The 27,076-nt window shown below is 43.1% G+C and overlaps 1 protein-coding gene across 1 annotated transcript; it reads right to left on the reverse strand.

Annotated features, from left to right (window-relative positions):
• Positions 1-5,459: 5,459 nt before the first annotated feature.
• On the reverse strand, positions 5,460-27,076 carry prok2 (prokineticin 2). The gene is made up of 3 exons (XM_041191621.1): positions 27,018-27,076; positions 23,175-23,370; positions 5,460-5,591 (listed from the first exon to the last, which is right to left on the reverse strand). Exons 1-3 carry the CDS (start codon positions 27,074-27,076, stop codon positions 5,460-5,462), a joined length of 387 nt encoding a protein of 128 aa, XP_041047555.1.

Here is a 27,076-nt window from a genome sequence, read left to right on the forward strand (position 1 = left end):
TTGGAGGAACTATCACTCATGCTCCCCACAATAGGATACCATCCTGGTTATTTCATGTCTTCTGTTGAAGTAAAGTTTCATTTCATCAGATACGGTCTCCTGAGACCAAACATGTAGCACTTCTTCTCGTACCTGAGATAGGACTGGGTCCCGACTTGACCAGTTTCTGATCTGTCGAGCACACGCCAGCAAGGAATCTAAGAAATTTAACAGTAAAACAAGTTCCTGTGGAACTGGGACATGCTCATCATTTTCTTGTAAAGGCAAACGACTAAGGGCATTGGCGTTTGCAATTTGATTGCCAGGCCTATGTACGAAAATGTATTAGTATGCTGCCAGAATTAAAGCCCTATTAGTATTTCTGTATCTACTTTCTACATGCCTTCTTCTTTCCAATGCAGACTTAAATCTTGGCTTTTTGACTTCACTATTGGCCAGACTTCTCTCAGATGCAGGCTCAACTTGTCTGAGCTCAGTGGCTGAGTCTCCCAAAATTTCATTATCTGTCTGCTTCTTGGGAAATTCTGCGACTTTTGCTTCCTAAGCCTCTTTGGCTTCGCTTAGCTGATTCTTCAGCTCTTCCATCTCTTTTTTGTATTTGTTTGCTGCCTCCTAGAAAATTGAGCCTTGTGTTTTCTCTGCCAACTCATTCTTCAGTTTATTCTGAGGATTGCTGAATTCTTTCTGTTTCTCTTCATACTTTTCTAGAGGTACAAACTTTGACCTGAGGGAATCTTGTAGTGTGAGAAGGTCTTTCAAAAGGTTTTCTTTTTCCCTGTAAAGGTGGCTCACCTTGTCTCAAACTCTGTCATCAAGCAGGGTCTCTTCGAGTTTCTTCTGCTGTTCTTCCAGGTTTTGGTTTAAGACAGCCTGGATTTCTTCAGGTTGTTGAGTCCTTACACACCCCTTTTTCAAAACAGGAACACTTTCAGCTTCCCTTTGGAATCCTAGGGCAGCATTTTCCCGTCGGCAAGCTGGGGGTAGGGCCTGCTCGCCATCGGGTAAAATGACGTAAATTGGCTGTGCGCCTGCCGAACTGTCCAAAGGCCTATTAAGGCCTGTTAAAAACTTATTAAGACAATTAAATGAGCTGCCCGTCCAACCTTAAGGTTGACAGGCAGGCGAAGAGCCCAGGCGGCCTTCACATATTTCATGGACCCTCAACCACGGGCGAGAGGAGTCTTCATGAAGTGTTTAAAAAATCAGTAAATTTTTTCCAAAAATTTCATTAACACATCCCTGCTCATGTGACACCGAGGGGACATGTTTCAAAAGTTTAAAAATCCTTTATTTAAAAATTTAGCACTGAAACAAATTTCTCCTCTGTGCCTCAGGGAGATCTCATGCTCGCCTCCCCCCCCATGCCCGCATAGCGAGCGCACAGCACTTGTGGGTGAGTGTCTCCATGGGCGGGCCAACGTTAAATGGTGGCGTGGACTTGATCGGGGGCACCAATCGGGTTTGCATCCGCTCCCGCCTGACCCCACACAACCCCCCTAACTAACCCCCTAATTGTTCATTCCAAGCTTAATTGATGTTCACAATTATTCAAATATCTGAGGTATGTTCCCCAATTACTGTAGTGGAAGCTCCCATGTCTACTTCCATTTTAACAGGCTTGCCATTTACTTTCACTGTGACAAATATTTGTTCTGTCTTTCCAATTTTCAGATTAAACAACTAGTAAATGTCAGAATTTGTTGTTTCAGGCTTTTCTACATTTTGATTTCATTGGGTTTCTCCTTTTGTTTACAAGCCTGCTTGAATCTTTCCTTGCATTGCCTCATCACATGTCCATTTCTGTGATAATAACAACATTCAATTTTTTAAACTGCCAATTGCTAAAAGACTGTTACCACTTCTATTAAAATTATTCTACCTCTATTAAAATTATTCTTTGATTTCACTGTTAAGTTATTTTTCTTTATTCTTTGGCTAGTTGGAGCTGTTTCCTGCTTCTTGGCAGAATCTTGCTTTGTTGTGCCACTTTTGGCTGAGGTTTCCCCACCTGATGCGGATGATGGCACCATTTTAGGCACCCTGTATTGTTTGTGAATCTCTTACAGCGTTTTTGATGGCCAGCGCGATCTCTAATGCCTTCTTGAAATCCAAATTCACTTTGGACAATTATCATTTCTGAATAGTGTCCTCCTTCACACCACACAAACAAAATGATCTCTAAGCATGTGATTCTGCGTCGTACCAAACTCACAATGTTCTATAAGCTGCTTCAAATTTGCCATGTGGCATACAATTGTCTCACCCAGGGCTCTATTTTGTGAATTAAACATGAACCTCTCCATCGTGTCTGAGGGCTTGAGTTGAAGTTGACCTTCCTGAGGTCCACCGATTCATCCAAACTCTTCGAATCTGGGGCAATGGGTGTCGTCGAACTTCGAAGCAAACTGTAGGCTTTGCTTCCACAAGTACTTCAGAGAAGCGCTCGCCTTTTCTCTTCCCCTGTAACCTTGTTCACTTGAAAAAAGAACGTGAGGGGTTCTATGTATTGAGACCAATCATCTGTGGCTGGTTCAAAAGGATTAATTCTCCCAAATTGTGGCATTTTGAGAGAGGATAATTTCTTCAATTCTAACGGAGCTTGCTACTTACAATCACTGGGCGAGGTACAGTGCTATTTCTTTCTAACTTGATTTCTTCTGTTCAATCCTGTTTTATCCTCATTGCCAGTTTGTTGTAGGGTGGCTGAGTTGTACTATTAGTGACAGAGTTGATCTGTAAGTTTATTTACAGTATGCTCAGAAGCAAATACATGTATGCTTTTAACTTCAGCTCCATCTCTATACTTGCTGCTATTGGTTACTACAGATCGAATGATCTTCCTTAACAAGTATTATTTTCAAAGGTACATTACACACTAAATAAAACTATAATTACTACACCTTCCGGGTCACGCACCCTCCTGATGTGAAAATATATTGCCATTCCTTCACTGTTGTTGGGTCAAAATCCTAGAATTCCCTCCCTAACAGTACCATGTACCTAAATTACATGGACTGAAACAGTTCTAGAAGGTGGCTCACCACCACCTTCTCAAGGGTAATTAGTGATGGGCAATAAATTCTGGCCTTCCCAATGACTCTCACGTTCTAAGAATGAATAAAAAAGATTGGATGAGAAAGGGGAATACAGTCAACAAAATGGTTGACATGGCTATTAACCTTCTCTCCAATTTTCTACTTTTTTTTGATTACACTTACATTTGGCAAAGAACTGTGGGTTTCTCATGAGTCCTGAAAACCTACCCTTGGCCCAGCAATAAATAGAACAAGGGCCATAGCATAACATGAGATTCAAGGTAGAAAAATCTTTTCAGCTGCAAAACAAAAACATAAATTACTTACTTTGTGTTGCACATTATTCTGGATTTTCATGAGCTATGAGATTTGGGCTATGAATTATTCACTGGTGCAAGCAAGCTTTACTATTAAGTTGTGTGAGAGCTGGTTTACAGCAGTTGTGACAGTAAGATCGAGTGCTGTTCTTCTTATATAGTTGCTAGATTTCCATCTGAAATGTTATAATAATTTATCAAGATTTTACACATTCCCATTCAGCCAATCTTCAACTTTCACCTGCATACTTCAAACTTAGGTGTCGTTTTTCAGTTCTAGCTGGCTGTCCCTCAATGGATAGAGAATGTCTACAAATGTGCATATTCAAACTGGCATTAAGAGAATGTCTAATAGTGCTCATACAATAGCATTACTCTGATGTTGTTAGTTGATATGATGCTAAGAACTTGAAAACTATCAACCAGCTAAGTAGTAGCTTTATCATTAAGCTTGGCTTCATGTCATGTGACAATGGTATACATCCGCTAAATGTACTAAAAAAAAGCTGAATCTGACAAGAACGGTTGTTTTATCTCTGATATTTTGATGGTCTGCCACAAAATATTTTTTCAGGATAATCCAAACAAGAAAATAAATCATTAAACACAATGGACCAAAATTATTAAATTTGCAGTTGGACGTAATTGATGAAGAAAACAAACATGAGCTCCTGTATAATATATATTCATGAAGGAAATGCATACTGCTACTATTTTTAAGAAAGGTACTTTGGCAGTTAAAACAGAAAACCTTGTCTTTGCACATGAATCACTCACTAACATAGAATGTTATCTTTAAATAGTGAGTTAAAAGTAGAAGTAGCGTTGATTCCTCCTCTTACTATTGAGTGTGATTTTCTATTGTCTTTGGGTTTGGTCTTCTTATAACCAAGTAGTCTAAGCTGCTGTCAGGACCCCTTCCAATGGACCTTGCTGCTGGGATATAAGGAATGCTGCCCCTCCATCTCTCAAGGTAAGTGATTATTGGCAGGGGTAGTTTCCACTTAAGGCATATTTGGGAAATTGCACTCAAAATGCACTTGAAATTGCATTGATTAAATTACAGAACAAGTTTCTGATAAAAATCATTTGCATAATCACAAACATAACATTTTCCATGAACCAGAGCAATCGGGCAGTGTCATAGAATGTAATCATTTATTTTATTTTTATTAAAAAATACTTATTAATGCATTTAAGAGTTGTAATTTGGTCCAGTTTTATTAATAAATAGGTGAATCATAAAAAATAAGCATTTTTAATAAGAATGTCTGGTTCTCCACCTGTGAGTAACTTGATTTAAAATCACTGAAAAAGATGTAAAAGATTACACTGAGAGCTAATCAGTTTCTTAGTAAATTCAGTATTTTTCGATATGAAAAAGCTTTCACCACATGCCTAATAGTGCCTGTGGGCCTAAGAAAATAAGGCAATTTGAGAGGTCTTCTTGGCCTGATCTGACAAATTGAATCTTAAGCCATCATAAAAGATTATGGAAGAAAAGCATAAGTGGTTTTGGCTTTAACCCACTTCTGTTTAAAATTCCTTGATTGTTTGCGCCAACTCAACTGATTCCATAAAGATTGCACTGATATTATTGATGTAAATGACTGGAAACTCTATCACAAAATGTTTATCCATCACTAACTCCAAAAGATTTTCTTTAATTAAATGATTTAGTCAAACATGAATGTATGCATTCCTTTTTTATAGTTAAATTAACGCAGCAGCTACAGATCTTGGTGGTAGTCAGTAGTCTTGAAAATTGGTAGACCTCCCACGTCGTTAATTCCTTAGTGCTGTATTATCTCTTTTCCCAGAGAATACCAAAAAATGTTTTGCTTTGAATTTCACTTTACGCATTATAGAATCTACTCTTTATAAAATTCCTTCCATTCTGAACAAAAATTTATGACTGCAAAGTCCATTTAGAGACACCCCCAAAAGGTGATGGACAAATGCGTAAAATACTCACGCACAACATATCTTTATTTAAATACAAACAATCAGCTTGAGTATTATTTCACAAATGAATGTTACAATGATGTACAATTTTTATTTAAAATAGGATCGTTAATGCACGTTTGGCTAATCAGGATTACTTCTGCTAAAAAGAATTGAAGACATCTTCAATTTTGAACTGTGACAAGCATTGGTGTTGACCATCTGCAAACCTCACACAAATAAGATTTGGCAAACAAGGGCACGTGTGATGCATTCGTTTTCCAAAGTATGGTACCTAAGAAACACAATAATAGATAATTGAAGAACCAGTGTCATATGAAATAAGTAATCATTCAATGTGATTTGTCAGTTGCCTTCAAAAGATAACTTTTATGGAAATACAAACACCATACTTTCAGTTATACTCCAGCCAAGCTTGCTTTAACTAAAAAATGATTCTTTAGTGACTTTCTATCGGGATTTTAATTTACTTTCTCTGTTTCGTAAATGTTGTGCTCACAGAAGTGTAGAATATTAATGAAAGGAAATAGAACATTTTGCACATGCATAAACATGGTCTGATCTGTTTGACAACATAGTACATTAAATCTTATAATGTGGCAGCTTCAGGTCTGGGCTAATACTTCTTTTGTTTTGCAGCACCTTGTGTCAGCATCAAGCACCATAAGGTCAGATATTAATGGACAACCAGTAAAGTAAAACACTCTTAGGCACGGATTTTCGCACCAAAGTGAGGCTGTCCGTCATGGTGAAAATCTTGGAAGTGGCTGAAATTTCTAAGTCCCACCCCTGCACCTAGCATTTCCCATCTTCGCAGAGGAGGGACTGGAGTCGGGCCAGGGTTCGCACATACGTGATTCTTGGAGGCACCAGCTCTCCCTACTGAAGCAGGATTTTGGAAGAACAGGAGTGTGGAATCCGGAGTGTGCAGATTAGAACAGGTAAGACGTGGTCTGAACCTGGTGGATGCATATGGATAGCCAAGTACCCCTTTGACGAGGTAAGCTACGCCTTTGGTTAGGGTGCCGGCACACATTTTGGAGAGCTAAGGGACCCTTTGGGAGAGCTAAGGCACCCTTTGGGATTGTTAAATGTGAACATAATTATACACTTTTAACGCATAAAATCATTGAAACAGTCAAGATGTCGAAGAGCTGTCCAGCTGTCAAGGAACTGTCCATCATCAATGAACTGTCCAGCTGTCAATGAATGGTTAAAAAGCTGTCCAGCTGCCAAGGAGATATCCAGCTCTCAATGAACTGTTAAAGAGCTTTCCAGCTGTCAAACCTGTCAAAGCTATCCAGGAACTGTCAGGGCACTCCAGGAAGTATCAAAGCTGTCCAACCTGTCCAGGAAGTGTCAAAGTGGTCAAGGAACTGTCCAAGGATACTAGGTGAGTTTTCAGGAGTGGGTAAGAGAAAAGGATGATGGGTGCAGGCGTGAGTTGGCATGATTTGGCACTATGAGTGCCATCGGGTGGGTGGGAGACATGGATGGCATAGGGACTGTGGGGTGGGGGGGAACAAGGGCTGAGGGCTGAAGGGATGTTTTTGCTTTATTATTTTTTATTTATTTATTTAAACACAGCACTTTGCGCCCAGCCTGCCTTTGCATCTAGTAACCTGCACATGCATTCTGGGGTGGGGGGGGTGGGGTTGGCTGCCCTGACTCCTTTTTCCCCCCCTCCCAACTGAAAATCTGGCCTGCAGGTGGACATTTTTAAAGGTTGGGTTAACCGAATTGGGAAATCACCTCACTCAGCGAACCCGACAAGGGGATGAAAATCTAGGCCTTATAGTCTATTTTACCCCTAGCTCGAAAAGGCACCTCTTGCGAGACCAAATTATTTCTTTCCACTTCCTACCATATTGTTGCCTCTCTGAGGGAGTTGCTGACTTATGCTGAATTAATTCAGGTCCCTGTTGTATGGCTGTATCCACTAGCAATGGGATGAAATTAAAAAAAAAGGCATGTTCACTAGTGTTTAAAGTGGAATTTGTTAAGGGGGTTGTGCGGGGATGTTCTCGGTTTTCGATATCTTGAATAATCTTTGACTGTCGCTAACATCTTTAAAACAGCACAAGTAATAGGTCATGCATAATAAGGAGAAAGAACAATTAAGCAATTTAAAAATAAAATGATCAGTTTTTGTGTGCTTTAGGCACACTCTTCAAAATGATTCCTGATTAAATCCAAAAATGTTTAATTGATGTACACATCACTTTTTTTCCCATCATTTTTAAACACAAATTCTTTTGCACCTTTCTTTAAACACTATAGCTAGAATCCTATGATACATGTTCACTTTTATCTTTCACTAGATTTGTGATCATTGATGGGTTAATGAATTCTCTTGATCAGGGACACAAGTTGAAACCCCAGGGCCTGACTTTTACCCTTGGCGGGCGCACACGATCGGCCAACCACGGACTGCCAACCACGGTTGGCCCCTGACCGCGACTTCACGCTGGTTGGCCAATTAATGGCCAGCCAGTGTGAAATGCGCACTGAAAAGCTCAGTGCTGCTGGGGTGGGGGCAGGAAGAGGGGAAGAGGGCAAGCAATGACGTCACTGCGGGTGTGGGTGAGCACTATGAGAGAGCTCCCTGATGCAGGCCCCTGCCTCAGGAGGCTGCAGACCTTCAAATAATTAAACAAAGGTGTAAAATGCTGCAAAATAAAATGTCCACGAATCACAATCAAGCACCTGAAAGCATTCCTCCTAAAAATACTGTCCAGAGATATTTATTTTTATTTTATTTCACAACAGAGATTTCATCCTGCCCTTGGATGGGGTTTGGTGTAAAGGCCACCTAGCCGATACACCCGTCAGCCAACCATACGGCTGGATGGGCCAGGAAAAATCGCAGACAATTGCGCCGTTAATTGGTTTAATTGCCCAGGTGATTGTTGGTGGGTGCTGTCAATAAAGAAAAATGGTTTTGAGAAACTACAGACTCGAACAGTATACTTTGAAAGAATAGACAATCCCCCAAAGTGCAATCTAGTACCCGCCTACACAACAAAACAATATCTAGTTGTTATGATTTATTACAGCTTGTTTACTGTAGTCAGATTTGTGGATAAGCATATTGACAGAAAGCAGTTAACTTAGCTAATCCTGAAGCCATCCTGAAAATAACCATAAGGGAAATGTTTTTCTGGAGCTACCAATCTTACACAAAACTCAGAGAAAATTCAGCTCCCTATCAAGAAATGAGTGAAGTCTTGTTGGTCAGAAAGAGCAAGAAATCACAAATACATTTTAAAAGTTTACCTGAGAAAGATAAATTTACTTTAGAGAAGCCTGGGAGTATGTTCGGTCACCAATAAATGTCAGACTTGAATATTATGTGTAAAAGACAGTACATGCTCAGAAAGGATATTTCAATGGGCGGAATTTTCCATTGTGGGGTTGGGGGGGTGTGGAGGAGAGCAGGTGCTGGTGTGGGCAGGCGCAAACCCGATCGCCGCCCATGATTGGATCTGCGCTGCCATTTTACATGGGAGGACCAATTAAAGCCCACCCAGCATATTTGCCGGCTCCCATAGATAGCGGGAGTGTGCAGGCAGCAACGGGCGTGCACAGGCCGCCAGGTCCAATGGCAACCCGGCAGTCAGTATAAAAGAAGGCCTGGCAGCCTTTTGTAGGCTGCTCACAATGGCCAGTGCTAGGCCGCAGCAGAGGGGGTCGGGTGAGCAGGCCAAGTTGCAGAGTAGGCCAGAGGAGCAGGGCAGGCTGCAGGGTAGGCCAGAGGAGCAGGGCAGGCTGCAGGGTAGGCCAGCGCCCCTCGCTTTTCTGATGATTGCCTTGCTGCCCTCCTTGAGGAGGTGGCAGCATGGCGGGAGGTGTTGGTCTCCCAGGATGGGAGGAGGAGGCCCCCCCACATGACCAAACGTGCCTGGGAGGAGGTGGTGGAGGTGGTGAGCTCCCGTGACATGGTGCAGCGCACCTGGATCCAGTGTCACAAGCGCTTCAATGACTTGTTGCACTCTGGAAGGGTGAGTACCATGTAGGCATTGGACATTTAACCCAACATGTAGCCTTAGCCTTTGCGGCCCCCCCGCCAAGTCTTGCTGTCATGACTGCATTGAATTATGTTGGGCATTTTTCCTTTGCTGGATGGGCAAGCAGAAAGTGCCCACACTTAGATCAGCCTGAGTGGTTCATGAGATGAGTTCTCCCCCGCACCATGTATTGCTCTTAATCACAGATGACTAGTCTGGGGTCATCCTGCAGGAGATGCAGCTAGGCGCATCTCAGAGCTCCAGCACATGTCCTATGCACGTTAATGAGATGATGGAAGGGGAGCCTCAAGGTCTTGTGGCCAAGAACCATCTTCTGCCCTCTACACTGCACGTACTTGTGCATCCTTGCTATGGGAGCAAATACTGTATGGTTCCTAAAGTGATGTACACAGCATGTGTCCAAAGGGCCATTGGGGGGATGGTTGGGAGCAGTTGTACTATCTTTGTGTGAGTGATCGGCAGTAGCGGGGAGAGGAGGCACCGGAGGCCTGATATGGCCCACTGTGGTTAGGTTGCGCGTGCAGAGTCCATGTGTAATTTGCCATAATGAAGGTGTTCTCTCTTTCTCAGGAGAAGAATGCTCATATTGCCTCGGAGTGTGTGAGGACTGGAGGTGGCCAGGCATACCTCGTCATCTTAAGCAGAGTCGAGCAGGAGGCCCTTGAGCTGGAGAGGCCGCAAGCACCCAGGTCAACTGGTGTCAGTGAGGCTGGGGTGGCATGGCCAGGTATTTGAGACCAACAGTGAGATCCGCTATGTCCTTCCAACATCCATAGCACTGATGATTGTTAAATTAGTTAGTGTTGCAACATTGCTCGGTCACAGAATGATAGAGTCAGAAGTGCAGCATAGAGAAAGCCCTTCGAGGATGTGCGGGTCAAACATGCACCTAACTATTCTAATCCCATTTCCCAGCACTATGCCCATAGCCTTGAAAGCCATGGCATCGTAACTGCACATCCAAATACTTATTACATGTTATGAGGGTTTCTGTGTCTCCAACCCTTTCAGGCAGTGTGTTCCAGATTCCCACCACCCTCTGTGTGCAAAAGTTGCTCATCACCTCCTCTGTAAATCTTCTGCCCCTTTCCTTAAATCTATGCCCCCTGGTTATTGATCCCTCTGCCAAGGGGAGAAGTTCCTTTCTGTCCACATTATCTATGCCCCTCATAAGTTTATACACCTCAATCTCTTCTGCTCCAGAGAAAATAACCCCAGTCTATGCAATCTCTCCTCATAAGTGAAACTCTCCAGGCCAGGCAACATCCTGGTAAACGTCCTCTGCATTCTCTCCACTGCAATCACATCCCTCCCATAAAGCGCATTTCAGAACTGCACGCAGAATTGTAGCTGTGACCTAGGCAGCATTTTCTACAGTTCAAACATCACCTCCCTGCTCCTATATTCTATGCCTCGGCTAATAAAGGCAAGTATGCCATATACCTTCTTAAACACCTTATGTAACTGTCTCGCTACCTTAAGGGACCAGTCGACATGCACACCAAGGTCCCTCTGATCCTTTTTCCTTCCCGGGGCCCTACCATTCATCGTGTATTCCTGTACCTTGTTTGACCTGCCCAAGTGCATCACCTCACATTTATCCAGATTAAATTCCATTTGGCACTCATCAGCCCATCTGACCAGCCCACCTATATCCTCCTGTAATGTAAGGCTATCCTCCTCTCTATTTACCGCCCCACCAATGTTTCTGTCAATTGGTTCTGGAAGGTTGAGCGCTTAATGAACTGAGGGACAGGGATGAAGTTTGTCACTGTGTGCACGCTAACTGATCCACTGTCCTTGTTGTTCCTTTCAGCATCATCAGAGCATGGCCAGCAGGAGGAGCTGCAGATGCCCCCTCTCACACCTAAGGGCCCTCAAGTCTCACCAGTGTGACATTTCTGCGAGGCAGGCACCAGAGCAGATACTAGCACCTCGGTGGGCATTGCAACATCAGCCAGTGTCCCGTGGCACAGTGGAGAGGGCACTTCACATTCACTGGAGGAGCTGGCAGAGACAGAGAGTGCCGATGGCACCAGCAGTCAGCAGACTGCAGGGGACCAGGAACATGCTCAGTTGGTGGCTGATGATGTGCCTCTGAAGTTGTCTGCGATGCGGCAGGTGCAGGAAATGTGGCCGGGTGTGTGGGAACATCTGGGGGAGATACATCAGGCTATGCTTCACTTGGTATCCATGGTGGAGGAGTCTACGCGGACGAATGCCAAAGCAATGAGCCACAAATCTGAGCGCCATGCGTCCTCCATGGAGAGTGGCAACTCTCGTGGAGAGGATCCTCCAGGAGACCAATCAGGGCTTCCTGGTGATGTGCTTGGACCAGCAAGCCCTCACATTGGCAGTGAGCTCAGCTACTCACTGCCAGTGTGGGAGATGGTGTGGGCATCAAGCTTCCCAGCTTGGTGCCCATCCATCCACGGTGAACAGGGCAACCTCACGTCGGTGCAGCAGCTGCCTGTCGTATCTGCGGGCTCCTCTCAGGGCGCTCTGGATGAGGACACCAGCTCCTCCGCTCCCTCTCCCAGTGACCATAGCATCCAGTGAGGCTGCGATGACTAGGGAGATGCCAGCTGCGGAACTGGCAGCTCCCTCTCAGGCGGGGCCAGCACAGGCTCCACGGGCCAGAGGACGACCGCCAAGGTCATCGAGGCCAACAGGACAGCAGAGTGAGCAGGCTGGCTCAAATGCCACTCTGAGCGATTGAGCAGCACCAAGATGTAGCACCCGGAAATGGAAACATAAGGCACCTTAGGCACACCGCGGGTTTCTCATTGGTGCTTTTGTGTTGACCCAAAATTAGGTCCTTAAGATTTCTTTTTGCTTGATTACAGTATTGTTTAATAATTAGGAGAACTTCTGATTTGAAAATTAAAATTTAGATGTTTGACCATGGCTGAGGGTGGCTCGTTTCTTCTGCATGTGTATGTATAAGAAAAATGTCATGAGTGTTTGTTTGGACATTCAAATTTATGTACAAGGCCCTTAGGTCCTGCTGATGACCTGGAAGATGTTGCACTTAGGTGCTGAGTATGGATGTGCCAGGCAAGGCTGGTCCTGCTGATCCATTTGTGTTGAGCTAGCCGAAGGTTCATTGGATTAAAGCTTCCTGGGTGTCCCTGCATCCTTGGCGTAATCCCGGGTCAGCATCTACCACCTCAGAATTCCCCTCTGCATGCTCATCCTCAGAATCAGTGCTGCACTCATCATGTGCAGCCGCAGACACTGCGTCGACATCTTCATCATCCACTGTGTTCCCCTTTTCCAGCGCAAGATTGTATAGAGCGCAGCATCCAACCACTATCACTGAGACACGATCTGGGGGGTACTAGAGTGCCCCTCCTGAGTGGTCCAGGCATTGAAAACGCATCTTGAGAAGACCGATGGCTCTCTCCACCACAGCCCTTGTGGAGCCTTGGCTCCTATTGTACCGCTGCTCAGCTTCTGACCTTGGATAGCGGAGAGGTGTCATGAGCCACCTCCTGAGGGGAGAACCCTTGTCACCCAGCAGCCATCCATCCAGCTGAGCCAGAGCACTGAAGAGCCCTGGCACCTGGGCGTGTCTGAGGATGTAGGCGTCGTGGGAGCTGCCTGGGTACCTTGCACAGACTTGCAGAATCTGTATCCGGTGGTCACACACTTTCTGCATGTTCATTGAGTGGAAGCCCTTCCTGCTGAGAAGGCACTGGGTTCACCTGCTGGTGCCTTGATGGCCACATGTGGGCAGTCTAGTGCACCCTGGATGCGGGGGAAGCCAGCAATGGCCGCAAAGCCTCTGGCTCGCTGTGACTGACTTGTCTGGTTGCAGCGGACGTGGATGAGGGTCAATGCCCATCTGAACAGAGCATCTGTAACCTGCTTGACACAAGTGTGGACAGCTGATTGGGAGACACCACAAAGATCACCCACCGAGCCCTGGAAGGAGCCAGAGGCATAGAATGTGAGGGCAGCTGTGACCTTCAGAGCCACTGGCATGGGGTGTCCGCCCACACAGTTAGGGGAGATCTCAGGGCCAATCATCTGACAGATATGGTTCACTGCCTCCCTTGACAGTTGGAGCCTCCTTCGGCCTGCACCTCATTAAATTGAGGTAACTGCTTTGCCACCTGTACATCCTGGCAGCAGGATAGTGGCATCTTCTGCAGCCCCTTCCACCTTGGACAAGTCTTGGCCCTGCACCTCTTGTGCCTGCGCCTGTCCTCCCAAAGGTAGCTCCCCTGGAGGCTGAATGTGCACTCCTGGCCTCCTCCTCCTTCTGTCCCTCCCTTCCTCCTCAGAGGAGCTGCCTCCTGTGGACATGTCAGATCCCATTTCCAGGCTAAGGGGAGGCTACCTGAAAGCTACAGGCCCACAAAAGCTTCCTGACTGCAGAGTGCTGACCTGAAGGTTAAAAGTACACAAAAAACTGCTGGAATGTGTTCTGAACTGCTGCAGATCACATAGACAAGCTTAAAATACTTCCTCCAATAAATACTCCACAAACCAGATTGATGACCCCACTGAGCCCTCTTATCCCGCCCGTGAATGAGGTTCATAGACAAATTTCTTACCCGCCTGCCCGCTGTGCCCGTGCGCTGACCCAAAGATCGCACGGGCACTAGAAATCGGCATTGATTGAAGACTAAAGGGCCTTAACTGGCCCGTTAATTAATGGTGGGCATGCGGCGGACTTCATCGCGGAACTGCCCAGCGAAATATCATGATGGCACATGGTGACATTGGGACGCTCGCCCGACATCACTGTGCATCATTTGTCATTTTATGCGTGGACGTACAACATGGGAATTGAAAAATAGAGAAGTGGTAGAAATATTAAACAATTACTTTGCTTCAGTATTTACCAGGGAAACAGGACAGGTGGTGATGATATTAAATGATGAGATTAGAAATAAGATAACTGCATTAAAAATTAAAAGAGGTGAAATATTAATTAAACTAATCAAACTTAAAGGGAATAAAATACAGATGGATTCCATCACACATTTTAAAAGAGTTGAGGGAAGAAATAGCACAGGCATTACTACACATTTTTAATAATTGATCAGGGAAAGGTGTACGGCCAAAAGTTGATGGATTACTTAAGGTTATACCTATATTTAAGAACGGAGATAGATCATGTCCAGGGAACTATAGATTAGTCAGCTTAACATCAGTAGCAGGAAACATAATGGAATCATTACAAACAGAGACAATAGAAAAACATCCAGACACAAAAAATATAATAGTGAATAGTCACCATGGATTTTAAAAGGGAAAACCTTGCTTGGTCAAGCCTGTTAAATTTTTTTGAAGAGGTAAAAGAGAGTAAACAAATGTAATTTATCTCGATTTTCAGAAGGCCCTAGATAAGGAACCACACAATAGAAGGGCAGAGAATAAAGAGTCGTGGGACAAGTAGCAAACTACATAGCTAGCTGTCTTTAAGACAGAAAGCAGCGTGTACAGGTGAAGGTTAATTATTCAGAGTGACAGAAAGCGAGAAGTTGCATTCCAGAAGGAGCAGTGCTGGGACCACTAATTTTACTAGTTATATTAGTGATTTAGACTTTGGAATCAAAAATACAATCTTACACTTGCAGGTGACACCAAATTGGGAAGGAAAATCAGTACTGAGGAGGACTGCACCAAATTACAAAAATATATTAACAAACTGGCAGAATTGGCATACAATTGACAAATGAATTTTAACATTGATAGATGTGATTTTTTTGATAAAAATAAGGATGTTGCATATTACTTAAAAATAATAATCTAAATGGAGTAGAGGAGCAAAGGGATCTTGGAGTACAAATAAAAGTAGTGTAAAGGTTAACAAAGCCATAAAAAACAAACCATATAGTTGGGTTTATTTATGGAGGAATAGAATTGAAAAGTAAAGAAATTATACTAAACTTGTATGTAAGGGTCCTCTACCCAGAAAGTAATGAGAATGTGTAATTTGCTACCCATAGGAAGTGGTTGAAATGAATGATTTGGATGCATTTAAGGTGAGGCTGGGTAAGCATATGAGGGAGAAGGAAATAGAGGGTTGTGCTGATAGTTAGATGAGGAAAGATGGGAGGAGGTTTAAGCACAGCGGAAACATTGGGCAGGATTTATAGTTAGGCGGACGTGAACAATCGGCGAGTTTGGGATCGGCCGGGGAACGAACCGTCGACTGCAATTGGCCCCCGACCACAATTTCATGCTGGTTGGTCAATTAATGGCCAGCCAGCGTGAATTGCGTGCTGAAATGCTCAGTGCTGCCGGGGTAGGGGCGGGAGCCGACTTAAGTGCGGGCATGAAGGAGCATGGAACGAAAGCTCCCTGAAGGCAGAGAGCTGCCTTGGGGAACTGAAGAATTTAAAAGCAATAAATAAAGGTTTAAAAATCCAGAAATAAAATGTCCACCCATCAGTCACCTGAACATAGGGCAGAGTTTTGCCCTTGGCGTGCGGAGTCGGTTGGGAAGAAGGCTGGTGAGGTGGGGTGGGGGCAGGGGGGGAGGGAAGTGCAAGCATGCCTAGCGTGAACTTTGTGCATGCACGTGAGAGAGCACTGAATAATCTCCCTGAGGCACACAGCTGCCTTAGGAAGATGAAGGATTTTCAAGAAAAATAATAAAGAGCAGAAAAATGTAATGAAACATGTCCCTTCATGTGACTCTGTCACATGAGCAGGGACATGTTTTTAGCTAAAAAATAAAATTTTTAATTTGTTTGTGTTTGCTTTTGGAAACCCCATCCCGCCTGTCGTTGAGGTTTCCAAAAAAATGCAAAGGCCGCTTTGCCTTTTCGCCTGCCCGCCAACTGTAAGTTTGAACGGGCAGTGAAAAATTAAAGTCAATTGTTAACTTAGTGGCCTTAGTAGGCCTTTTAATTGTCAGCGGGTGTGCTGCCGGCTCCAGTGCATGCCCGCCAACCGAACTATTGCGTGACTATGCGTTGACGCCGGCACACTCGGCCGATGTCACCATGCCTCATTTCACACTCGGTTGGCTTGGGCACACGCCCATCAGCCAAGCTAAAAATTGTGCCCATATAGGTGATGAAAGTTCTGTTCATGCATTTTTATTTCTTTAATTTAATAACACAAACCTCATCCCGCCCTTGGGTGAGTTTTCATCAAAAATGCAAAGTGCGCCTGGCAGATCCATGCATCTGCCAACCGTAAGGTTGGATGGACCATGAACAATCGGGGGCAATTGGAACTTCAATGGGTTTAATTGCCCTCTTAATAATCGGTGGGCGCGCTTCCAACTTTTGCGCGCACCCGCTGACCGAAATATCGCCCGAGTGTGGGATGATGTTGGGGCGCACAACAAACGTCATCATGCGCTATTTTATGCTCGAGTGGGTTAGGCACGCGCTCGCATGTCGAGCTAAAACTTCTGCCCATTGGCATGGACTGGTTAGGCTAAATGGCCTGCTTTTGTGCTGTATAGTTATGTAATTTTAAAATTTGCTAATTGTGTGAGATTGTGAATGGCCAGAGAGAAACAAATAACCATTTTTGAATATGATAAAAATGTTTACAGGTGATATTGTAAGGTACCAGTGATTAAGGGTTTGCATTATCCTAGCCCACTTTAACCCAGACTGATTGCATTCAATTTTATATCTTACTATCACAGCCCTTGGGTGCAAGTGCATAACCAAATGACTTCCATATTTAGAGACAACTTCGAAAGACTATTCATACATTTGTTGAATGAAAATAAGTTGTTTTAGTATTCCTAAAGTAGGTTTCTACATCAAATCATAAATTATCCACAAACCTGCTTATTTATATTTGACCAGCTAACAATAATACCCTTACTTTAAAATTACTCTTAGGGCTGGATTTTTAGCTCGGCAGACAGGTGTGTGCCCGACCTGACCGAACGCAAAATGATGCGTGATGATGTCGGGTGAGCGTCCCAACGTCATTGCACACTCACGCGATATTTTGGTTGGCAGGTGCGTGACAGAGTCGGCAGTGCACCCGCCAACAATTAAAAGGCCTATTAAGGCCATTAAGAAGGTAATTAAAAGAAATTTTGCTGCCCACTTACAGTTGGTGGGCAGGTGAAAAGGCCAAGTGACCTTTGTATTTTTTTGGAAACCTCATCCACAGGTGGGATGACATTTCCAACATCAAATAAAAATGAAATAAAAATGTTAACATTTATTTAATAACATGTCCTTGCTCATGTGACAGAGTCACTTGAGGGAACGTGTTTTATAATATTTTTAAGATCTTTGTTTTTTATTTTGAGAACTGTTCATCTCCCTGAGGAGCTCAGCGCTGCCACTCACATTTCACACTGGATAGGCCTTAATTGGCCCACCAATGTGAAATCATAGTCTGGCCCCGATTGCGGGCAGCGGTTGGCTTCCCAACCACCCCCGCCAAGCCCGCCCGACAAGGGCAAAATTCTGCCCTTAAAGTTGTTAACTGGTGGTCTTTATCTCTCTGTGAATGTAAAGTGATTTTTCTTCTTCCTGAAGGTATCACTCAAAATGCTTCCTGAAATACTGTTTTTAGATGAAAGATCTACTGTTGCTATTTCAGGAATAATTAAATGAGCTGTTTTTCATTGCATATTTCCATTAGCCTAATCTTTTGCAGCTATATAAAAAGTGTAGACGATTTACATAGGTTTTCTAGAAGAAGGATGCACAATTCATGCACCCAAAAGAGAGTGTTATGAGATAGTATTAATTTACTTAAATGAATTCAGTATTTATGTGCCTCCTGCTGTAGAACAAATAATTAAATGATTTATAGCTTGGACTATAATGTAGATATTTCAGCAATGCAAAGGTAGCAGTTGAAATAATTCACTGGATAGTTATTTCTGCTACAAAATAAATACCTAATTCCTGCCCAAGTACTTTCATCTTAATTTTTATGAAAAAATATTTCAAGTCACAGAGAAGAGAATGCTAAGGGCACCACCTGAATTTGAAACTAATTGCTAACAGCTTGTTTTAGTTGAGATACTTAATATTCTGCCGTTGAACATATCCTCTATATAATTTGTATGATTCACACTAAATTGTCATTAAAGATATTCCTTTTGGAAATGCAATCTGTGTCACACCATTTTAAAAGTGCAAGGGCTGAATTTTCCCCTCCTTTGGGGGGGAAGTTGATGGGCGATCTTGTACGGGCGCGCTTCCGATCGGCACCCTCAATCGGAGGCGCGGTGCCATTTTATGTGGGTGGGCCAATTAAGGCCGGCCCAGCATGACGTCTGCACAGAAGTGCTATGTGCTCCCTGTGTGGGCGGGGTGGGGAATCCCAAAATCGAGAGTGCGCTCTTTCGCGCACGTGCACGAGAAAGCGCACTCAGCTCCCTGAGGCTAGGTGCTGCCTCAGGGAGATCGCTCCCCACTATAAAATTTATTAAAAATAGAGAAATAAAATTTCCCTTACATGTCCCCTTATGTGACAATGTCACATGAGTTGGGACATGTCCATAATTTTTATAAAATCTTTATTAAAATGCTTTAAAGCCTACATGAAACCTCATCCCACCCATGGATGAGGTTTCATGTTTTTTCTAGTTCCTGCTAGGGCTCCTGGCCTGCCCGCCAACCTTAAGGTTGGACGGGCAGGTCCTTTAATTACTTAATTGACCCTGTCAATGGCCTCAATTGGCCATTGACAGGTCGGCGGGCACACAGCTGATTTTGCTGAGCCTCCACCTACCTGAAAATTTAAATTGGGCGTGGTGACATCAGGAGTACCCCCCGACGTCACCGCGTGTCATTTTACACATTGGCGAGCGGGCTCCACCCCTGCTCGCCGACTCGTAAAATTCTGCCCAAAGAGTTTGGTGAAACCAAGTTCATTATTGCAATGGTGGCTACTGTACTCAAAAGTGCTTGATGTGATTAATAAACACAAGATGCTTTGTTTTGGCACCTCTCAAGAAACAGAGCCTAAAATGAGTAGTTAAGGATAATTCACGAACCTATGTTTCTAGTGGAAATATATGTCCAAAGGGAATATGGGCAAAAGAATCAGCAATACAGAGCTGTCATCCTATTTCTGATTGGCACTATCTTTGAGCACAGCTCCCCACTGAGAGTATGGCATGGGCAAATTTACCCCAACAGGTAGCGCTTGTCATGAGTAAAATTGCACATCAAATTCTACATCCATTCCTATATATTCATAATGATGTTACTGCTTTTTTAGTAGAGATTATTAAGAGGGTGGGAGAGATTAATATTTTGCATTTAATTTGGACTAATGATAAAGGACTAGGATCGGTGCTGGGACCCCAGCTATTCACAATATATATAAATGATTTAGATGAGGGAACTAAATGTAATATCTCCAAATTTGCAGATGACACAAAGCTGGGTGGGAGGGTAAGCAGTGAGGAGGATGCAGAGATGCTTCAGTGCGATTTGGACAAGCTGAGTGAGTGGGCAACTGCATGGCAGATGCAGTATAATGTGGATAAATGTGAGGTTATCCACTTTGGTAGCAAAAACAGGAAGGCAGATTATTATCTGAATGGCTATAAATTGAGAGAGGGGAATGTGCAATGAGACCTGGGTGTCCTCGCACACCAGTCACTGAAAATAAGCATGCAGGTGCAGCAGGTGGTAAAGAAGGCAAATGTTATGTTGGCCTTCATAGTGAGAGGATTGGAGTACAGGAGCAGGGATGTCTTGCTGCAATTATACAGACCCTTGGTGGGACCACATCTGGAATATTGTGCGCAGTTTTGGTCTCCTTATCTGAGGAAGGATGTTCTTGCTATAGAGGGAGTACAGCGAAGGTTTACCAGACTGATTCCTGGGATGGCGGGACTGACACATGAGGAGAGACTAAGTCGGTTAGGATTATATTCACTGGAGTTCAGAAGAATGAGGGGGGATCTCAGAGAAATCTATAAAATTCTAACAGGAACAGATAGGGTAGATGCAGGAAGGATGTTCCCGATGGTGAGGGAGTCCAGAACTACAGTCTGAGGATACGGGGTAGACCATTTAGGACTGTAATGAGGAGAAATTTCTTCACCCAGAGAGTGGTTAGGCTGTGGAATTTGCTACCACAGAAAGTAGTTGAGTCCAAAACGTTGTATGTTTTCAAGAAGGAGTTAGATATAGCTCTTGGGCGAAAGGGATCAAAGGATATGGGGAGCAAGCGGGGACCAGGCTATTGAGTTGGATGATCAGCCATGATCATAATAAATGGTGGAGCAGGCTTGAAGGGCCAAATGGCCTACTCCTGCTCCTAGTTTCTATGTTTCTATGATCCAGCTGATGACTGACATAATTTATCTTACAAAAACAACCAAAACTGTGATAGGCATCCCTGAGATTTAAACTTGCTGCCCTCTAATAATGAAGCCCCAAACAGCTTGACCCTGACAGGCTGCTGTCAGGATCAACCATGTCTCCCTCCTTCTGTTTGAACATGGTCATTAGTAGCTAATTAACCCAATGAATTAGATTTTAATCGCACCAAAGTCACCAAATGTTCTTTTGATGTGCTACCTCTGAACCTGCACAAACTTCTAACTCCAACAGAAAAGCTCTACTGCTTCAGAAAGTAAAAATGTCTTCAAAGGACAGCTGGCATGCGTAGAAGCTACACGGAAAACAAATGAGTAAAATGTTAGCAGAACGGTGCAGGGAACCATCAGCTGGATTGTAATTGTCACCATTCTGTCAACACAGCATTTTTGTTGTACTTTGTGCTGTACTAGACCTTCTCAGACAATCAAATATTATCACACATAGTCTATCATGCCACGTGTCACTTGATAGACAGATGACTTTCTTGAATAGTGCACAAAATTGATAAGACCCAGGTCGTAGGACTTTGGTTCTCTCCTTATGTAACTTTGCTGTTTTCCTATGAGTCATTACAAGTTGAAAGCTTCATAGAGACAAATGACTGAAGTAAGTGAAACTAACAAAGCAAACAAATTAAACCACACCTGGGCTAAAAAAAAATCTTGTTTTAACTTATGGAATAAATATTTAAATTTATTTAGGCAAGTAAAATTTCAAACAAATTGTTGAAGCATCCACAAATTTGAATTACAGATGTACTGGAATGTTGCACTCATTTGTTGGAATGGTGCAAAAATCCTACATTTATTCTGGAGCTGTTAAAATAAATTTGAGCTTGCCTCCCACACAATGGCTGCATGATTCACTTAAGATGCTGTGAATTACAAAACAGCTCCCAGCATTTGTCTCCACGCATGTGTCACTGTAACCTCTGTATTTAAATTAACGATTACACGTAGAAAAAATACATCTTTCTGAAACAATTTTCTCTCCTTCCCATCTTCCTTTCTCTTGTCTGAGTTTTGACTCTTTTGTCTTTCAGAGGAGTCAAATCCATATGACCTTAAATGGTTCAAATTGAGACAAGTCTGTGAATAAATTCTGGCCAAATTCAAGCCACTTCATATCCTGTATTGCCTAGGCAGGTTGGTACTGAATTCAAAATATTCCCATAATTATTTCCTGCTATTTGAAATTGTATGAAATAGTGCATATGTTTAAAGTAAGTATCTTGTTAAATAATTTTTCAGCATTTGATATTTTAAGATTTAATACACCAATGAATAGACCTCCTCTGTGTATACTCCTTTCTGTGTGCTAACAATGAGTTTACATCCATTGGTTCCCCTTTTTGATTGCATTATGGAGAAGTACAAAGTAACCAAAATAGAGTAAAGCTAAAAGTTGAAATGCAAAAGGATAGAAAGAATTGAAGTAAATGGCTCAGAACAATCAAAATTGAAGTATTTATATTATTAATGATAACTAGCAGACTCCTGAGGCATTGTCCACACTGAGTCAGAAGAGGATAGGGAGAAAGTGTGAGGGCACAAAGTGTGACAGGTAATGTTAAATTCACATGACGTGTGTGCTACATGCAAATTTTTAAATACCATGAAATGGTGCTTTTCATCTTTAGCCATAGTATAACAGGAGTAAGGCCATTCCTGGTATTTGAGTAGCTTTATTGCTATAATATTAGCGTTCTGTTCAGCAACTTTGTGACTGAACTGAAAACTTACAGATTAACACAAAGAAACAAGAATTTCCTTTTAGTCTGCGGGTTAAAAGTATTGCAAATGTTTGTATATTAATAGTTGTTTGGTAGTACAGAACTTGAGTATCGTTGAAAAAAAGAGACATATCTAAGATTTTCATCTTGCACTTATCAGGACACACAAGAATACCAATATAAGGGGAAAAACAACAATTTATACTGTATGTGAAGAGAGTGCTGATTAGTTGGCATGTGGCCATGGAAATGCACCACTGATGGTGACTGACAGTTAACTGCTAAGCATTGTTTGCAATTTGAACCAGACAGCTTGACCCTGATTGGTCAAGGAATTGCCCTGAAGAATGAGTCAGTGAATGGCTGTCACTTATTCTGTTTAGCTGAAACAGGTACAATGTGTGTACATGTTTTTTTCTGTCTGCACATAACAGGGTCCTGTGTATTAATATATGTAGCTTCCAGCACATGCAAATGCGCCACACTGTGAGCCTGACTGGCTGTTGTGTTTCCCCTTACATTGGAATTCTTACGAGTCTTTGCATATTACAAGTAAAGATATATGTTCTTAACTGTTTTAATTTATATTTTTGCAGATTTTAAAATCAACACTTCTTGTAATGTGCTATACATAAATTGATATATTTACAGTTAGATATAGAGGTGCAAAATGCAAATGAATTAATGAAAAATGCCACGATTATGGCAGATATTAAGAAATTTCACTGGTAACTTTGCACCTTCATGCATTATTTCTCTAACTTGCCAACTCTCATCTGGTATAAAAGCATAAAAATGCTAACTTTGTGACTCAGAGGATGGCATTCGTCCCCTTCATTGCCCATTGGTGTGCATATTCGTAGACTCCTAAGCCACAGAGTGACAGCACAGCACATGCCTCCTCCGCATTGTTGGTCTCTGTCACAAGCCTGGATACAAATACATAAAATCAGCAGAATAAGAGCAGTGAAAATATTATCAGCATTCAAATGTGTACATCTGTTGGATTAAACAACAGCAAATTAATACCAATTGCACCATACGTGCTGAGGTGTTTTAACAGCATGTTTGACAACTTGCATAAAGTCTATTGGCACTTATGTATTTTGAAGGATAAACTGACAAAAGACTTTGAAAATTTACTGCTGACCCATATGCATACTTTTAGGTGAAAGTGAAGAAATAAAGTGGCCTGGGGTTTCCACATGTTTTCCGTCAAGATATCAGCGTAACTAAAGTAACAAAGGGCGTAGCAAACAGTTCTTGTACAGTATATTAGTTATACTATTGATAAATATTATATCATATTGATTCATAAGTTTTGGAATTCTTTTAATACAGTAACCAGGAATCTTTCTGGTATTTCAGAACCAGTTCAGAATACAATTACAGAATATGGCAGGGGGCATCTATGTTTTCATCTAGCTGTATCAGAGTTGTTATGTGTCAAAAAACTGGTGGAGTATGGGATCCTTCAAAGATTGATGTGGGTTGCCTCTACTTATAATAATGATCATCCTATGTCTGCATTTGAATGATCAGTACTTAGATACCTGCTTAAAATTAAAAAAGCAGGCAACTATAGACTGGTTAGCATCACATCAGTCATTGGGAAAATGTTAAAGGATGTAATGGCAGACCATTTAGAAATGCATAATACAATCAAGCAGAGTCAGTATGGCTTCATGAGAGGAAATCATGCTTGACAAATGTATTAGAATGCTTTGAGGGGAGAACAAGCAGGGTAGATAAAGAGGAATCATTAGGTGTAATATATTTGGATTTCCAAAAGGTGTTCGATAAGATACCGCACATAAGGCTACTTAAAAAGATAAGAGCCCATGGTGTTGGGGGTAGTATATTAGCATGGATAGAGGATTGGCTAGCTAATAGAAGACAGTGAGTTGGGATAAGGGGCCATTTTCAGGATGGCAACCTGTAACTAGTGGAGTGCCACAGGGATCAGTGCTGGGGCCTCAATTATTTACAATATATATCAATGACTTGGATGAGGGAAGTGAATGTACTATTATCAAGTTTGTGGATGACACAAAAATAGATGGGAAGGCAAGTGGTGAGGATAACGCAAAGCATCTGCAGAGGGTTGTAGACAGGTTATGTGAGTGGGCAAAAACTTGGCAGATGGAATATAATGTGGGAAAATGTGAGGTTATGCACTTTGGTAGGAAGAATAGAGGAGCTGAATATTATTTAAATGGAGAAAGACTACAGAAAGCTGTAGCACATAGTGTTTTGGGGGTCCTTGTGCATGAATCACAAAAAGCTAGCATACAAGTTCAGCAGGTAATAGGTAAGGCAAATAGGATGTTGGACTTTATTTCAAAGGGAATGGAATATAAAAACAGGGAAGTCTTGCTAAAACTATGCAAGGCACTGGTTAGACCACACTTAGAATACTGTGAACAGTTTTGGTCCCCTTATTTAAGGAAAGATATACTGGCATTCGAGGCAGTCCAGAGAATGTTCACTATGTTGATTCCGGGTATTGAGGGATTTTCTTATGAGGAAAGGTTGAGTCGGTTGGGCCAGTACTCATTGGAGTTTAGAAGAATGAGAGGTGACCTTATTGAAACATAAGATTCTTAGGGGGCTTGACAGGGTAGATGCTGAGAGGTTGTTTCCCCTTGTGGGAGAGTCTAGGACCAGAGGGCATAATCTCAGAGTAAGGGGTCACCCATTTAAGACAAAGATGAGGAGGAATTTCTTCTTCGAGGGTGGTGAATCTGTGTAATTTTTTACCACAGAGGGCTGTAAAGGCTGTGTGGTTAAGTCTATTCAAGGCTGAGATAGACATATTTTTAATCAGTAAGGGAATCAAGGGTTATGGGGAAAAGGCAGGTAAGTGGAGTTGAGGATTATCAGATCAGCCATGATCTCATTGAATAGCACAGCAGACTTGATGGGCTGAATGACCTACATCTGCTCTTACATCTTATGGTCTTATAGTTACTGCTTAAAGTTGAAGTGCAATGATCAAAATCAATCTCTGTAGAAAGAGTCATAAATGCTCCATAGTGCTGCTCAAACCTGACCAGATCCACTACCTAGTTGGTGGGTGGCCAATTTGGTGGCAGGAACCAGAGATTTATGAGAAAAATTCCTAGTAGTTAGTGAAGAGAGGAGGTCTTGAAGTGGTTGTAATGTAGGGAGCAAGGGGGAAAGTTCCTAGTGCAAACAGGGTTAGGGAAGTTGTGGAGGGTGGGGGGAGGTGGAGGGGTGTGGAGTGGTGGAGGGGGGGGGGTGTGGTAGTGTGGGTTAGTTGAGGTTCTGGTTGAGGCTGAGGGTACCCAGCAACTTCTTGCAGGGCCTGCTGAGTATTTCTGTTCCTCCTGGTCCATAAGGAGCCCTGCCAGAATTTTTTTTTAGAGTTTACCTTGGCCTCTTGGCCAGTTGTAGCCTCCTTGCACAGTTCAGCTGTGGGGCTGCAGACAGTGTGGAACTCCCTGTCTTTTAGTTAGGATCACATTGTGGCACTGGTGAAATGATTGTGTGGCCTTCTTTAAAATGTAAATTTATCTCCTTCCTGCCTTTAGCAGGAGCCTCAGCTAATTTGAAAGTCGGTGAAGCTGAAATGGCACCAGGCAGGAATGCCCTCAAGCTGAAAAGTCAACTCAGCCTAATTTTAACCCCTCCCTCACACCACACCATTCCCACTGGCCAAGGAGGTGGGGGAGTTATTCAAGATCAATGTCTTTAAGCTTAGCAAGAAGTAAATAAATCTTTGAGTGTATCATGTTTTTCCCTGATCATAACCTAACCAAAACATGAACTGGTTGAAGACCAAATTTTGTCATTGACATTCAAGGCAGATCTATCTACAAGACACAGCCAACCCAGGAGGGAAAGGATATTACATTGTGAGTTCTCTGCCTGAAGGCAGGTTCGACCAAAAGCACCATGACCTCCATCATGGGTAGGGCAAGGAGGCAGGTCCCAAATCGACCCCAACTAGAACAAGGTTCAAACCCTGTGCTATTGCCACCAATCTCATCCACACTGGCCATCCAGCCAACTCAGCCAACCGGCTCCCAAGGAATCTGAGGCCTGAATTTTGCCCTCGTCGGGCGGACTCGGCGGGAGCGGGCAGAGGCAGTTGGGGAGCCGACCACCACCTGTGATCGGCTCCGCATCACAATTTCACACGGGCGGGCCAATTAAGGCCCACCTACCGTGGAACGCGAGCAGCAGCGCTCAGTGTTGCCTGTGTGGTGGGGGGGTGGAGGGAGAGCCAGGCCTTGTGCTCAGTTCATGCATATGCATGAAAGAGAGCTTCAACGTCCCTGTGGCACGGAGTTGCCTCAGGGAGATTGAAGCACTTTTTAAAAAAATTAATAAATACAGTAGAAATTGAATGGAATATGTCCCCTCATGTGGCTGTGTCACATGAGATGGAACATGTTTTTAATGTCAAAATAAGGGTTTTACTTAATTAGTATTAGCTTTAGGGAACCTCATCTCTCTCGTGTGTGAGGTTTCCTAAAAAAAGTAAAGGCCGCTTGGCCTTTTCGCCTGGACGGCAACCATTAGGTTGGACAGGCAGCATAAATTTAAAGTTAATTAGGTCCTTAATGGCCCTAATAGGCCTTTCAATTATCAGTGGACGTGCAGCTGACTCTGGCACTCACCCGCCGAACAAAATATCGCTTGAGTATGCGATGACGCCGGGACGCACGCCCGGCATCAT

This window comes from Carcharodon carcharias, chromosome 7 (assembly GCF_017639515.1).
Source record: "Carcharodon carcharias isolate sCarCar2 chromosome 7, sCarCar2.pri, whole genome shotgun sequence".
NCBI classification, from domain to species: Eukaryota; Metazoa; Chordata; class Chondrichthyes; order Lamniformes; family Lamnidae; genus Carcharodon; species Carcharodon carcharias.